We start from the raw sequence: 16,762 nt of genomic DNA, 5'->3' as shown, positions 1-16,762 counted from the left end.
CATCTTTGGCATCTGCCAGTTCTCATGTTGCACTGTGTGCAAACGTCCATGACAATTGTCGATATAATAAATCCTTTCACATCACAGTAATTCATTGTATGTGAGGTTCCTTGAGACTTGCAATATGATAGGTTCTACATAAGTACAGCCCTTTAATTCGTATCAGAAGTGGAGAAGCTGGGTTTCTAGTTTCAAAAGTTGGACATCTGGTATCTTTTATAAAAAAAACCGATGTGTCTTTTGCAACCTCCCAACGTCCTTTACAACCAGTGAAGTTTATTTACATCATTGGCACTGTTGTAATGTAGAAAGCGTGGCAATCAATTTCCGCAAAATATGGTCCCACAGGAGATAATGATCAGGTTTTGTTTTATTGATGTCCAAAGGTGTGCGGGTTAGGTGGATTGCCCATGCTAAATTGCCCCTTAGTGTCCCAAGATGTGTAGGTTAGATGGATTAGCCGTGGCAAATGTGTGGGGTTGCAGGGATAGGGTCAGGGAGAGGGCCTGGTTGGGATACTCGGTCAGAGAGTCGGTGCAGACTCGACGGCCGAATGGCCGTTTCTGCATTGTAGAGATTCTATGATGTCGGTTGAAGGGTGGTGGTGAATAGAGTCCAGGGAGGGCTCAGCTGCTGCCCTTGAGGTGGTTTCATGGAATCTTATGGGTGGCCTGACAGGTCCTCCGCTTGACACCTCATTCAAAATGTCCTGACATATTGCAAGGATGTGCTAGATCTGGGTTCAGAAGTGGTTCACCGGGATGTTGCCTGGGATGGAGCATTTGATCTATGAGGAGAGACAGGTTAAACTTGGATTGTTTTCTTTAGAACAGAGAAGGCTGAGGAGGGACATGATTGAGATGTATAAAATTATGAGGGATATGGACAGGGTGAAGTAGGGAGCATCTATTCCCTTGGTTGAGGGGTCAATCATGAGAGGGCATAATTTTAGGGTAAGGGGCAGGAGATTCAGAGGGGATTTGAGAAAAATGCATTTCACTCAGAGGATGGTGGGAATCTGGAATTTTATTCATTTTGTGGACCATGGGCGTTGCTGGCTGGCCAGCATTTATTGCCCATCCCTAGCTGCCCGAGGGCAGTTGAAAGTCAACCACATTGCTGTGGTTCTGGCGTCGCATGTAGGCCAGACCAGGTAAGGACAGCAGATTTTCTTCCCTTAAGGATATTAGTGAACCAGATGGGCTTTTACAACAATGGTTTCATGGTGAGATTCATAATTCCAAATCTTTTAAATTGAATCCGAATTCCACCATCTGCTGTGGCGGGATTCGAACCCGGGTCCCCAGATCATTAAGTTTCTGGATTAATAGTCGAGCGATAGTCTCGCCTCCCCTTGAATGGAATGCACTGCCTGGGAAGGTAGTGGAGGCTGGAGACCTTATAACCTTTAAAACATGTTTGAATGAGCACTTGAAATATCATAACATTTAAGATTATGGGGCGAGTGCAGGAAAATGGGATTAGCGCGACTTTAGTGGAAGTTATTGTCAGAGCAGACTCAATGGGCCGAAGGGCCTTTTCTGTGCTGTGTGACTCTTGACTCTAAAAGGCAGCACTCCCCGTGATGCAGCCCTCCCTTATTACTGCATTGAAGTGTGAGCTGGATTATAATCTCAAATCTTTGGAGTAGGATTTAGAACCCACTTAACTCTGACTCAAAGCCCAAAGAATCACTCAGCCAAGGCTGCCTTTTGTTTCGGATTTCCGGCTTCTGCAGTATTTTGCCCAGTGTCCTGGATCACGCGCTGAAAAAGAATCACACCGTTTTGGTTACAAATCAGGCAACTAACAACCCTGACAGTGGAGAGACAATCCACAAAAGGAATGGGTGGAGTAAGCCATTGGAATAGATCTGCAATAAAGTTTAAAGTTTTTATTTATTAGTGTCACAAGTAGGCTTACATTAACACTGCAATGAAGTTACTGTGAAAATTCCCTCGTCGCCACACTCCGGCGCCTGTTCGGGTACACCTGAGGGAGAATTTGGCATGGCCAATTCACCTGACCTGGGCAGTGGGAGGAAATCCACGCAGACACGGGGAAAATGTGCAAACTCCATACAGACAGTGACCTATTCCAGGAATCGAGCCCGGGTCCCTGACGCAATAAGGCAGCAGTGCTAACCACTGTGCCATCGTGCAGATCTGTAATATTTGGGGAGGGTGGAGTTGTCGGGGAGATACAAAAGCAAGTCCTTAATTCACATTATGGTGTCTGGCTTGGTTTCTCACTTGCCTCAGGCAAGTCTGAAAGTGAGATTTCTTTCCCAACTCCACCTCAATGGCATTTTGGGTGTTTTGCTTGGCGCTCTAGTCATTTCACAGCTCCCTTGCAGAGCGAGGATTTGAACAGAAAATTTACACTAAACCCTGCCAACTCCAGCTGTCAAGTGTTCTTGTTTAATTACTTGAGAGTTTGTCAGTTTAAAATCTGTGTTCCGGTGGCACAGTGGTTAGCACTGCTGCCTCTCATAGTACAGCAAGAAGATCTCACAGTACCAGGGACCTGGGTTCGCTTCCCATCTTGGGCCACTGCCTGTGTGGAGTTTGCACATTCTCCCCGTGTCTGCGTGGGTTTCCTCCGGGTACTCCGGTTTCCTCCCACAGTGCAAAAGACGTGCTGGTTAGCTGCATTGGCCGTGCTAAATTCTCCCTCGGTGTAACCCGAACAGGAGTGTGGCGACTAGGGGGTTTTCACAGTAACTTCATTGCAGTGTTAATGTAAGTCTATTTATGACAACAATAACTAAATAACTGCTGTTGCAGCACAGTGGCCCAGTGCCTCAGCAGGTAACACTGCTGCCTCCCAGTGCCAGAGACCTGGGTTCGATTCCCGATTTGGGTCATTGTCTAAATTCTGTTTCAGTGTCCCCGACAGGCGTCGGGGTGTGGTGACTCAGGGATTTTCATATTAATGTAAGCCTATTTGTGACACTAACAAATATATAAACTTCTCTTCACAATGCCCCTCGCTCCAAAGTTTACTTGCCCTGACATAATGCAACAACTTGCATTTATACGGTAGCAAAATACCCCAAGGAGCTTCACAAAGATGGGATCGGATGGAAAAATTGATAATTGATGTGATTTGAAACTGCTGAGAAATAATCACGGGGGTGCTCGTACCACAGGGATGTCCGGGCTCATTTGAGGTTAAATGGTATGGTGCTGCAGTATTCAGATAGTCATTCGGGAAGTCCCAGGTTTAATGTTTGGGTTTTGCTTAGTGATCAGGTTTTAGCCATGTAACATGTAAACACTAGCTGAGCATAGTGTCCCTGGGGGCAGATTTCATGGGGGTTTCCTGCTGCTGATGATTATTCCCATTAATTGGACATGCTAAATTGTCCCTTAGTGTCCCAAGATGTTATAGAGTCATTGCGTCGTCGAGATATACAGCGCGGAAATGTGCCCTTCGGCCCAAGGCGTCCATGCCGACCAGGTTTCCGAAACTGAACTAGTCCTATTTGCCTACATTTGGCCCATATCCCTCTAAACCTTTCCTATCCGTGTATCTGCCCAAATGCCTTTTACATGTAATTGTATTCGCCTCTACCACCACCTCTGGCAGCTCATTCCATACAGGCACCACCCCTGTGTGAAAAAGTTGCCCCCTCTAAAAGGTCCCTTTAAATCTTTCCCCTCTCACCTTAAGGTCACCTGTGTAGGTTTCCGGAGAGGGGGGGGGGGGGGGGGGGTGGGGGATTGGCAGGGCAAATACATGGGACTATGGAGATAGGGCCTGTGTGGGATATCCTGTTGGAAAGTCAGTGTAGACTCAATGGGGCCGAATGGCCTCTTTCTGCCCTGTAAGGATCCTACGATTCCAGTGACCACCTGGTGAAAAGTATTTGCGCATGCGTGTTGGATTAGGACAGTTTCAGACTGTGGAACTCCCCCTTCGATTCTTTCCCCTCTGTTGCTCACCACCCCAGCCATTTGTCACATTATAATTAGCTGCCCCCTGCAAACCATAACAGCAGTGTGGAAGACTAGATGGCAGAATCGTCCACGGTTTTAACTGTTGTGGCGTTCTGAATTTCTGACTCCTATTAATTTCGCACTCGCTTAACACTGCAGCTGTTGTGTTGTCCCGAGCAGTTGCTCCGAGACGGCTGGACAGAAGTTTATATTTCCATCCTGCTGATATTTTCCTCCTCCTGAATTTAATTTCAGACTTTCTTGCTTGTCAAGTTGAAGTTGAAACTGAAATGAAACCTGTGGCACATGGGGAGGAGGGGATAGAATCGGAGAATCCCGACAGGCAGAAGTAGGCCATTCAACCCATCGAGTCTGCATCGACCACAATTCCACCCAGGCCCTATCCCCATGCATTTACCCTAGCTAATCCCCCTGACACTAAGGGGCAATTTAACATGGCCAATCCACCTCACCCGCACATCTTTCGGACTGTGGGAGGAAACCGGAGCACCCGGAGGAAACCAAAGCAGACACCGGGGAGAACATGCAGACTCTGCACAGAGAGTGACCAAAGCCGGGAATTGAACCTGGGTCCCTGGCGCTGTGTGGTAGCAGTGCTAACCACTGTGCCACCGTTTTGTGGTCCAGCCGCACAGTGCAGTTGGCTTTTGGTGGCCTCTTGTGTTTTTGAGAAAGTAGTTGAATTGTAAACTGCCCGCAGCAGAGGGAAGGAGACTCCACAGGTTTTTGAGTGCGCCTGTGTAAAGTTTGACACTGGGCTAAACACAAAATACTGCGGATGCTGGAATCTGAAAGAAAAAACAGAAAAATGCTGGAAAATCTCAGCAGGTCTGACAGCATCTGTGGAGAAAGAATGGAGCCAACATTTCGAGTCTGGATGATCCTTCGTCAGAGCTGGGCTGTTATCCCAATGCCAGAATTGGCTCACAGCAGATGTGTTATCAAGCTCTGTCCATCCTAAATCATGCAGAAGTGTGGCTCGATTTAAACCCGTACTCAACAACAACTTGACATTTACATAGGGCCGTCGCCAGATTACAAAGCTCCAAGACACTTAACAGGAGCAATTATCAAATAAAATTTTGGTGCTGGGCCGAGTAAGGAGATAGTAGAGCAGATGGCCAAAGGCTTGGTCAAGGAGCATCTTGAAAGAGAGGAGGGCGTTTTACAATTCAACTATCTCCTCAAAAACCCAGGGGCCACCAAAAGCCAACTGCAGATTCCTAACGTTGTGGGGCTGGACCACAATCAGTGACACATTGTTAGCACTGCTGCCTCACAGCACCGGGGACCCAGGTTCGATTCTGCCCTTGGGTGACTGTCTGCCAAATAAAGGGTTTAATGAAGAAACTCCATTACTCCAAACTTAGGGCCTCGCCCTGGGTCACTCCAAGCTCCCCACAATTCCAAACAGGTTCTTATTTATAGTGAGTCAGCTGAGTATTACATCACTCTGTAATTGGTCCCATGGTTTACTGGGTCAGCTGACCCTTACATCTTGTTCCCATTGGTCACATTACATCCAATACAAAGTTGTCACTGATTGCATTCTAATATTCGGCCCATCTAGTCTGCACCGCCATTCAATCATGGCTGATAGGTTTCTCAACTCCATTCTCCCGCCTTTTCCCCGTAACCCTTGATCCCTTTACCAATCAACAACTAACCTATCTCTGTCTCATATACACTCAATGAGGCCTCCCCGGCCTTCCGTGGCAATGAATTCCATAGATTTACCACCACCTAGCTGAAGAAATCCCTCCGCATCTCGTTTCTAAAGTGTTGTGTCGTCCCTTTACTCCGAGGCTGTGCCCTCGGATCCTAATCTCTCCTACTGATGGAAACATCTTCCCCACGTCCATTCTATCCAGGCCTTTCAATATTCTGTAAGTTTTAATGAGATCCGCCCCCCTCATCCTTCTAAACTCTGTTGAGTACAGACCTAGAGTCCTCAAACTGTACTGTACTGGACGTTTTATGTTCACGTCTCTGTTTTGGGTCCTGAATGCACAACTTGCTGACTCAAACCGATGAGAGTGCCAACCACTGAGCGTTGGACACTGTGACAACTCGAAGCAAACCCGAGCCCACGGGAAACTTTGCATAATATGAAATTGAGTTAAATTGTAATTAGGAGATGGGAGTCCCATGGTAACATCAATCGGTATTGCATCTGGGGACTTAAACCCTGGCAACTCTGCTACTATGGAGACGGTTGCTAAGTAGTAACAGAAGGCAGTTCCCAAGGCTGGTTTACTTTTTGTTTGCTGTGGTGTTGGCTGCTTGTTGGCGGAGGCCCAGTAATGGGATCCGTGAGCTCAAGGTTCTCTCTTTTCCTGTGGCTGTAACGCCCAAAGTTTTTAATTAAAAAAAATTGTGCTATCTTGTATTTAGCATTTGGTTTGAAGCGTGTGTTAACATCTTGGTTTGTGGGCAGAAGCCACTTTCTGTTCTCTCATTCCCAACACTGACATTGCCGCTATGGGAAGCTTGCACAGTGTTAGGTTCAAGATGAAATGGTGGGCTATTCAAAACTTCACCTGACCACAGCAAAGTGTCAAGTGACACGGTGACTCCAGAGCCACGCTTTTCGTTGTTTTTAAATTTGGCCTGCTTTTAAACCCGGACGTCTAGCTTTAGTTGTATAGAACGTACGAGGAGAGATTGAGTCGGTTAGGATTGTACTCGCTGGAGTTCAGAAGAATGAAGGTGGCTCTCACAGAAACCCCTAAAATTCTAACAGGACAAGACATGGTAGATGCAGGAAGGATGTTCCCGAAGGTGGTGGAAGTCCAGGACCAGGGGTCACAGTCTGAGGATGCAGGGTAGACCGTTTAGGACGGAGATGAGTAATTTCTGCAATTTTGAGGTGGTGCCGTAGTGGTATTGTCACTCAGCCAGTAAGCCAGAGACTCAGGGAAATGCTCTGTGGGTCTGAGTTTGAATCCCACCACGGCAGACGGTGAAATTTGAACTTAACTTTAAATATCTGGAATTAAAAGTCTAATGATGACCATGAAACCATTGACCACTGTTGTTTGTTAGGGGAGGAAATCTGCCGTCCTCACCCGGTCTGGTCTACATGTGACTCCAGACCCACAGCAGTGTAGTCAACTCTTAACTGCCACTCAGTTCAAGAGCAATTTGGGATGGGCAATGAATGTTGGCCTTGCTAGTGGCACTCAGACCTCATGAAAGAGTAAAGTAATCTGGCGATATTTTCTTTCAAATATTGGATTCACATTGACTGATTCCAAAGCCAATGCAAGTTAAGTCACTTGGCCTGATCAATCCAGACTGGAATAGAAGACCTGGGAACATATAGGGTGGACCAGCGATCTCTGCTCCATGTTTGCCCCACGCTGCTGCAAGGGGACGTTTGCATGGATGACTTTGCATTGTTTGTGGAAGGTGTCTTTTCTAACTGGAAGGTTCACAAGTCATTAAACAAGGCAATGCAGGTTAGCCATGTCAGCAGTGGCTCAATGGGTAGTGCTCTCTCCCCTTTTTAATCAGAGGTTGGGGGTTCAAGTCCCACTTCAAAATTTTGAGCTCAAAAATCAGGGCAGCCAATCCATAAGACCATAAGATAGAGAAGCAGAGTTAGACCATTCGGCCCATTGAGTTTGCTCCGCCATTCAATCCCATTCTCCTGCCTTTTCCCCGTAACTTTTGATCCCCTTACCAATCAAGAATCTATCTCCGTCTTAAATGCACTCAATGACCTGGCCTCCACAGCCTTCCGTGGCAATGAATTCCATAGATTCACCACCCTCTGGCTGAAGAAATTCCTCCTCGTCTCAGTTCCAAAGTGTTGTCCCTTTATTCGAAGGCCGTGCCCTAGGTTCCAAGTCTTTCCTACTAATGGAAACATCTTCCCCACATCCATTCTGTCCAGGCCTTGCAGTATTCTGTAAGTTTCGATGAGATGCACACCCCCCCCCCCCCCCCCTCACCCCCCTCACCCCCCCTCATCCTTCTACACTCTGTTGAGTACAGAGCCAGAATCCTCAGATGCTCCTAAAACGTCAAGCTTTTAACTCCCAGGATCATTCTTGTGAACGATGCACGTGTGGTACTGAACTGCATTCCTGCAGGTTCCTTCTTTTGACTGGGCTACTAGGGTGTCAAACATCTTTGGTTCCAGGTGCACATTAAAGATCCACAGTACATTTGGGATCCTAGATGCATAGAATCATTGAACGATTACAGCACAGAAGGAGGCCATTTGGCCCGTCATGTCTGTGATGGTCCTTCACAGGAGAAATTCACTGAGTGTCATCCAGTCTTTCCCCTGTAACCTTGCACAATTTTCCTTCCTTTAAAAAAAAATCCAAGAGGTGACCTGATAGAGGTCTTTAAGGTTCAATGATGTAGATGTGGAGAAGATACTGTTGATACCTCCAAAACGAGAAGCTTTAAATATAATATAGTCACTAATAAACCCATAAAGGAATTCGGGCAATACGTCTTCAGTCAAGAACATAGAACTCAGTACTACAAGGAGTAGTTGTGATGAATGGCAAGATGATTACATGGGAGAGAATAGAGGCATGGACTATTTTCTAAACGGTGACAAAATTCATAATGCTAAAGTGCAAAGGGACTTGGGAGTCCTAGTCCAGGATTCTCTAAAGGTAAACTTGCAGGTTGAGTCCGTAATTAAGAAAGCAAATGTAATGTTGTCATTTATCTCAAGAGGCTTGGAATACAAAAGCAGGGATGTACTTCTGAGGCTTTATAAAGCATTGGTTAGGCCCCATTTGGAGTACTGTGAGCAATTTTGGGCCCCACACCTCAGGAAGGACATACTGGCACTGGAGCGGGTCCAGCGGAGATTCACACGGATGATCCCAGGAATGGTAGGCCTGACATACGATGAACGTCTGAGGATCGTGGGATTATATTCATTGGAGTTTAGGAGGTTGAGGGGAGATCTGATAGAAACTTACAAGATAATGAACGGCTTAGATAGGATGGACGTAGGGAAGTTGTTTCCATTAGCAGGGGAGACTAGGACGCGGGGGCACAGCCTTAGAATAAAAGGGAGTCACTTTAGAACAGAGATGAGGAGAAATTTCTTCAGCCAGAGAGTGGTGGGTCTGTGGAATTCATTGCCACAGAGGGCTGTGGAGGCCGAGACGTTGAGCGTCTTCAAGACAGAAATTGATAAATTCTTGATTTCTCGAGGAATTAAGGGCTATGGGGAGAGAGCGGGTAAATGGAGTTGAAATCAACCATGATTGAATGGTGGAGTGGACTCGATGGGCCGAATGGCCTTACTTCCGCTCCTATGTCTTATGGTCTTATGGAGAGCAAAGAATAGAATAACAACATAAGATGAAATAAGACGGCGGGGGGGGGGGGCTCATGTTGAGCAGAGATGGCCTGTTTCAAGGACTCACGCACCCCGGACATTCTCTCTTCCACCTTCTTCCATCGGGAAAAAGATAAAAAAGTCTGAGGTCACGTACCAACCGATTTGAGAACAGCTTCTTACCTGCTGCCATCAGACTTTTGGATGGACCTACCTTGCATTAAGTTGATCTTTCTTTACACCCTAGCTATGACTGTAACACTACATTCTGCACTCTCTCCTTCCGTTCTCTGTGAACGATATGCTTTGTCCTTACAGCACACAAGAAACAATATTTTTCACTGTATACTAATACATGTGACAATAATAAATAAATCAAATCAAATTCTATGTAAGGTGCAAGACTCATAAAACCAGCTGGGTTGGCAATGAAGCTGAGTCTTGTCATCTATATAATAAAGGTGATGTGGAGGCCTTGGACTGGGGTAGGCACAGTAAGAAGTCTCACAACACCAGGTTAAAGTCCAACAAGTTTATTTGGAATCACGAGGTTTCGGAGTGCTGCTCCTTCCTCGGGTGAGTCTGACCTGAGGAAGAAGCAGTGCTCCAAAAGCTTGTGGTGCCAAATAAACCTATCGGACTTTAACCTGGTCTTGTGAGACTTCTTACTATAATAAAGGTGTTTTAAGTAGCCTTGGGTGATGTTTCAATTGCAGTTGGCCTACTACTGAGGAAGGTGTGTGATGAAATGGAACCAATCAAAATTATTGTTGCTTTTGTTGTGTTTTAACTTCAAGGAAGCGTACCAAAGCAGATTCAAGTGACCCAGTTGCCTATAAACAGCGCAGTATTGTTGGCAGTAAAGTGCAGCATGGATGGAGGGAGAAGACTGGAGTGGTTACGCAGTGGAAGGGGACCGTTCTGGACCAGCTGCCAGTTAACCCCTCGCTCTTCTTGGTCAAATATGACGAATTCGACTGCGTGTATGGGATTGAACTATTCAAAGATGAAAGAGTCTCCGGTCTTGAAATTCTGCCCGATAAAAGTGGTAAGTGATTCATTGCTGGCCGACTGTTTTTCTGCACTTGTGCTGTGCATGGGCTTTTGCTTAAACCCAAACAGCTCCAAAAACTCTCTTCCCATCCATGTTCAAAAGATTTGCAAAGTTAAAAGAAATTTCTCTTAGTCTACAACAACAACCTTTCATATCATATAATCTCTACAGTGCAGAAAGAGGTCATTCGGCCCATCCAGTCTGCACCGACCACAATCCCACCCAGGCTCTATCCCCGTAAACCCACATATTTACCCTGCTAACCCGATGCTAAATTGGCCCTTAGTGTCAGGCGGACTAGCTAAGCTAAATACATGGGGTTATAGAGATAGGGTCTGGATGGGATTCTGGTCAGTGCAGACTCGATGGGCCGAATGGCCTCCTTCTGCACATAGGATCCTATGTTTCTATAATCCCCCTGACACTCGGATCAATTTAGCATGGCTAATCAACCTAACTCGCACATCTTTGGATTGTGGGAGGAAACCCGAGCACCCGGAGGAAACCCACGCAGACACGGGGAGAATGCGTAAACTCCATACACACACAGTGATCCGAGGCCGGAATTGAACCCGGGTCCCATGCGCTGTGAGGCAGCTGTGCCACCGTGCCATGGGAAAATATCCCGAGATGTTTTACAAGAGTAATAGCAAGCAAAACTTAATGGGGCAATATCAGGACAAGTGACTCAAAGCTTAAGGAGAATCTTAAAGGAGGGAAGAGGTGAAGGTAGTTCCAGAGTGCTATGCTCCAAATCCAAAGTGAGTTTGCATAGATTTCCTTCAATGTTCACTACTGTTGGAGAGTCCCTGATAACACTTCAAATACATCGGAGTGCTTGGTGATCTCCATTATGCATGTACCCTGGATTCATATCCATATTGAGGTGGCACAGTGGTTAGCACTGCTGCCTCACAGGGCCCGGGTTTGATTTCCGGCTTGGGTCACTGTCTGTGTGGAGTTTGCACGTTCTCCCCGTGTCTGCGTGGGTTTCCTCCGGGTGCTCCTGTTTCCTCCCACACTCCTAAGATGTGCAGGTTAGGTGCATTGGCCATGATAAATTGTCCTTATGTGCCCCAAGATGTGTAGGTTGAGGGAATTAGCGGGGTAAAGGAGTCCACACGTTCTCCCCGTGTCTGCGTGGGTTTCTTCGGGGTTGCTCCGGTTTCCTCCACACCCCAAAAGTCATGCTGGTTCGGTGCATTGGCCATGCTAAATTCTCCCTCAGTGTACCCGAGCAGGCGCTGCAGTGTGGTGACAAGGGGATTTTCACAGTAACTTGATTGCAGTGTTGATGTAAGCCGACTTGTGACTAATAAATAAACTTTTAAAAAAGCAATATTGGTTAAATAAGGCTGTTAACCACTGTTGGCAGATTAAAACCTCCAAGTCTTCGCCGCTTTGCTTTTAAGATTTGCATTCCTGTGGTGTAAAGCCATGCAAATCTGAACATTCTGAACTGAAATTTACACGTCCCATCTGTGAGTGTTGTGGCAGTTGATTTAATTTAAGATCTGGTTCACATTTCTGATGCTGTGACTTACTGTAGCCCCTGGAGGGAGGGGTAGGGAAGTGCAGTGAGAAATCATTATTGGCTGAGTCACGGTTGACATTTTTAAGCAGTAGCTATGTTCCATTCTGCATTAAATAAGGTTGAATTGCCTGTTGGTATCTTCCATTTTGTGCTTTTTACATTTGTAGACCTTATGTGAGTCAAGGCAGCTTGAGTAATCTCTCATAGAATCCCTATAGTGCAGAAGGAGGCCATTCGGCCCATCGAGTCTGCACCGACCATAGTCCCACCCAGGCCCTATCCCCATAACCCCATGCATTTACCCTAGCTGGACCCCCTGACACTAAGGGGCAATTTAGCATGACCAATCCACCTAACCCGCACATCTTTGGACTGTGGGAGGAAACCGGAGCACCCGGAGGAACTTCACACAGACGCGGGGAGAATGTGCAAACTCCACACAGACGCTCACCCAAAACGGGAATCGAACCCAGGTCCCTGACGCTGTGAGGCAGCAATGCTAACCACTGTGCCGCCCCAAGGGGCTTTGCATTGGCCGGGAATCAAACCCAGGCCTCCCGCGTGGTATGCGAGAATTCTAACACTGAACCACCAATGCACAATACCGTTTCCGATATGGAAACTAATTAGAGTTTCTTGAAGTTTATTTATCAGTGTCACAAGTAGGCTTACATTAACACTGCAATGAAGTTACTGTGAAAATTTTCTCGTCACCACACTCTGGCACCTGTTCGGGTACATTGAGGGAAAATTTAGCATGGCCAATACATCTAACCAGCACGTCTTTGGACTGTGGGAGGAAACCGGAGCACCCAAAGGAAACCCACACAGACATGGGGAGCACGTGATTGAGTGTCCAATCACTCGTAGTCTTGTTTTTTAATTTGTTTTACCTCCTGACAATGTTCTCCCCCCCCCCCCCCCTTATGCCCTTCCGATCCCTCCTGAGGGTCATGATCCAAGTCAGGGTGTGACATTGTGAGATCAGAGTTCCTCCGTTGCCTTTCTCAAATGGCTGACCTGCTCGTGTGAGTTTAGACAGTGGATATCCACTGCGCTGGAGGGATGGGCACACCAAGTGGCGTGTGATCTACAATATAAGCGCAGCACAGTGTTTAGCACTGCTGCCTCACAGCGCCAGGGACCCGGGTTCGATTCCCGGCTTGGGTCACCGTCTGTGTGGAGACTGCATGTTCTCCCAGTGTCTGTGTGGGTTTCCTCCGGGTGCTCTGGTTTCCTACCACAGTCTTAAAGACATGCTGGTTAGGTGCATTGACACAAACAGGCGTCGGACTGTGGCAACTAGGGGAATTTCGCAGTAACCTCATTGCAGTGTTAGTGTAAGCCTTACTTGTGACTAATAAATAAACTTTAACTTTAAGATACAGGCCATTCGGCCACTTTGTCTGTGCTGGTGGTGAGGCCTATCCTGTCTTCAACATTCACACAAGTGCGCCCCACAGCAGCAGAACTGTGCATAGTGTTGGTACATAGACTAAAGACAGTGCCACCACCTAGCCAAGAATAGCTAACATGCCACCGCACAGTTGTGGTGATTGTCTCTTTAAGGGCAACACAGCAGAGTAAGGGTCACCTGACGTAGGGGATCAATTGGGACGCAGAGTGAGTAATTACCCCAGGGGCTGGAGCCCACCTTTAGGCAGAAGCGATGTAGGGCTTCTAGGGAAGCTATGCTGGCTGCTTTTCAGTTTTTCATATTAATAAATGCCTTTTGTGTTTCTAATGAAGTCTCTGGAAGTGCGTCATTAGAGCAATGCTAAAACGTGAAATCATGCCAGATATTGCATTTGCCCATGGAGCTATTAAGCAAATTGTGTATGTCTGTATATGTATATTTGTGTGTGTGTGTATGAAAGCAGATTTTTAGACCATCTTGGTAATGCAATCCCAATAGAAATCACCTTTTACTTAGATGGACATCACTGCTGCAACACTCCTAGGGACACCCGTTATGATTTAGGAACTCTGCAGAAACCTTATTTACCTGTTCTCTATGTTAAGTACAAGATGATGACAGCTTCCACGGCCCAGCTTACGTTTCTAGTGTCCTAATGGATGAAGGTTAGCATGCCAGGTTACGTAATAAATCCATTATGTTGCTAATGGAAATATGAGATGCTACATATCCTCTGGTTTCCTGTGATAGATGGACAAATAACACGTAGCAGGCCATTTGCTTCAACATGTGAGCTGAGTCAGGAGAAAACACAGCAGAATTTACTGGAGTTCAGAACGTATTGTCCTATGTACGATAATTCTTCAAACTCTTCCCTGTTTTCTGTAAAGATCTTTCACACTGTAGAAGCTGGGATGAGTTAAGTTTATATATGAAAGAGCATTCCTACTCATGTCTTTGGCTTAGTAGATCAGCTATTCACTGAACAGCCTAAACGTAGAAACCCTACAGTGCAGAAGGAGGCCGTTCGGCCCATCTTGTCTGCAGTTACTCTGATAGAGCATCCCACCCAGGTCCCATCCCCGTAATGCCACGTATTTACTCCACTAATCCTAACCTACCGAGGCCCATCGAACCCGCATTGACAACAATCCCACCCAGGCCCTATCTCCATAACCCCACGTATTTACCCTGCTTGTCCCCCTGATGCTAAGGGGCAATTTAGCATGGCCAATCCACCTAGCCTGCACATCTTTGGACTGTGGGAGGAAACTGGTGCACCCGGAGGAAACCCACACAGACACAGGGAGAATGTGCAAACTCCACACAGACAGTGACCCAAGCCGGGAATCGAACCCGGGTCCCTGGCGCTGCGAGGCAGCAGTGCTAACCACTGTGCCACCGTGCAATAGTTATCACCCATTCTCTGCTTCATACAACACGAACATCAAAAGAATATTTTTCACGGTCAAGTTGGGTTCAGAAGCAGCAAGTTAGTTTCTCAGAAAGTGCGTGTGTACATCAAGTAAGGACACGGCTGTGCTGTGCCCAGCTGTGATTGTCCACAGGCAAAATAGCCTCTTGACACTTGGGGTCATAGCTCCCAAAAGGCCGCTTGTGCCTGCTTCCAGCTGGTTCCCAGCACCTACACAGCTGGAGCCCGAGAAAGCCACCAACTTCTGGAATGGACCAAAAACAGAAATTACTGGAAAATCTCAGCAGATCTGACAGCATCTATGGGGAAAGAATAGAGCCAACGTTTCGAGTCTGGATGACCCTTTGACAGAACTGAATAACTGAAGATGACAAAGGGTCATCCAGAGTGGAAACGTTGGCTCTATTCCCTCTCCACAGATGCTGTCAGACCTGCTGAGATCTTCCAGCATTTTCAGTTGTTGTTTCAGATTCCAGCATCTGCAGTATTTTGCTGTTACTTTCTGGAATGGAAATTGTTTGGCAAGGTCCACATCATTACACCAGGTTGCACAACAATTGCAAACCGTTTCCAATGACGGAAGCATTGATAGCTTGAGGGCACAGATTTGAGGTGATTGGCCACTGAACCAGAGATGACATAAGCTTTTTTAACCCAATCAGTGGTTAGGAACAGGAAATCGCTGCCTGATTGCTGCTAAATTGCCCCTTAGTGGCCCCAAGATGTGTAGGTTAGATGGATTAACCATGGTAATAGGGAATAGGGTGAGGGAAGAGGGCCTGTGTAAGATTCTCAGAGGGTCAGTGCAGACTCAAGGGGCCAAATGGCCTCCTTCTGCATTGCATGGATTCTATATTAAGGCTACATTGGAGGGATTCTATGATGATTTTATGATTGGCTGTTGCATTCAATAGCAGCCTTCAAAAGCCATGATGTGGAGATGCTGGTGTTGGACTGGGGTGGGCACAGTAAGAAGTCTCACAACACCAGGTTAAAGTCCAACAGGTTTATTTGGGATCACGAGCTTTCGGAACACTGCTCGTTCACCTGATAAACCTGTTGGACTTTAACCTGGTGTTGTGAGACTTCTTACCAAGCCTTCAAAAGGGCATTGGATAAGTACTTGCAGGAGAGCCAAAAAAATGTTGCAAGGCTGGGGAGAAAGGGTGGAGGAGTGAGGATAACTGGTTTGCTCTTCAGATGAACCGGCACAAACTCTGCAGGCCGCAAGGTCTCCCGTGCTGTACGATTCCATAACTGGATTGATTTGTGGTTCCTGCTTTCCAACAGGTCGAACAAAAATAATGGACGGTGACCTGGCGGAGCTCATAGTGGGCAAGGCGGTCGAGCACATGTTTGAAAAGGATGACGGATCGAAGAACGAATGGCGAGGGATGGTATTGGCACGTGCACCTGTTATGACTACATGGTATTATATCACATATGAAAAGGACCCTGTTCTGTATATGTACCAGCTACTGGAGGATTACAAAGAGGGAGATCTCCGTATCCTGCCAGATTCAGGTACATGATGCTTAGATTTAGTGGTTGAAATTGCGCGCTCAAAGGTGGGTGAATGTCTGACCAGAGCACTCCAGTTTAGTTTCAAGTGCAAATTCCAATGCTGGCAATGAGTCCCCGGTCAGACAGTATCTGTGATGAGAGAAACAGAGTTAACGATGATCTTTATTTTCAAACACACCTGGTTTTATGAAGTATTTGGCTTCAGAGGCACCTTAGGTTTGTGGCGGTTACCATTGGTTTCACCGCGTCTTAGTTTATAAGAATAGAATATAAAGGAAAGGAAGTATTGTTGCAACTATACAAGGCATTGGTGAGGCCGCACCTGGAGTATTGCGCACAGTTTTAGTTCCCTTATTTGAGGAAAGATGTAGTGGCATTGGAGGCAGTTCAGAGGAGGTTCACTAGATTGATTCCAGAGATGAGGCGTTTGTCGTATGAAGAGAGATTGAACAGTTTAGGCCGATACTCTCTGGAATTTAGAAGAATGAGGGGAGATCAAATTGAGGTATACAAGATGTT

The 16,762-nt window shown here is 46.6% G+C and overlaps 1 protein-coding gene across 2 annotated transcripts in view; it reads left to right on the top strand.

Moving 5' to 3' along the window:
* Positions 1 to 16,762, top strand: part of LOC144479683 (spindlin-1-like) — a 108,824-nt gene that overhangs the window by 82,051 nt on the left and 10,011 nt on the right. For both annotated transcript variants that reach the window (XM_078198697.1, XM_078198698.1), the window contains exons 3-4: positions 10,077 to 10,327; positions 16,010 to 16,243. In XM_078198697.1, the coding sequence (XP_078054823.1) occupies positions 10,077 to 10,327; positions 16,010 to 16,243 (485 nt within the window). The remainder of the gene's footprint in view (positions 1 to 10,076; positions 10,328 to 16,009; positions 16,244 to 16,762) is intronic.

Source organism: Mustelus asterias, chromosome 26, assembly GCF_964213995.1.
Source record: "Mustelus asterias chromosome 26, sMusAst1.hap1.1, whole genome shotgun sequence".
Lineage (NCBI taxonomy): Eukaryota > Metazoa > Chordata > Chondrichthyes > Carcharhiniformes > Triakidae > Mustelus > Mustelus asterias.
This window is presented reverse-complemented; position numbering and strand designations above follow the sequence as displayed.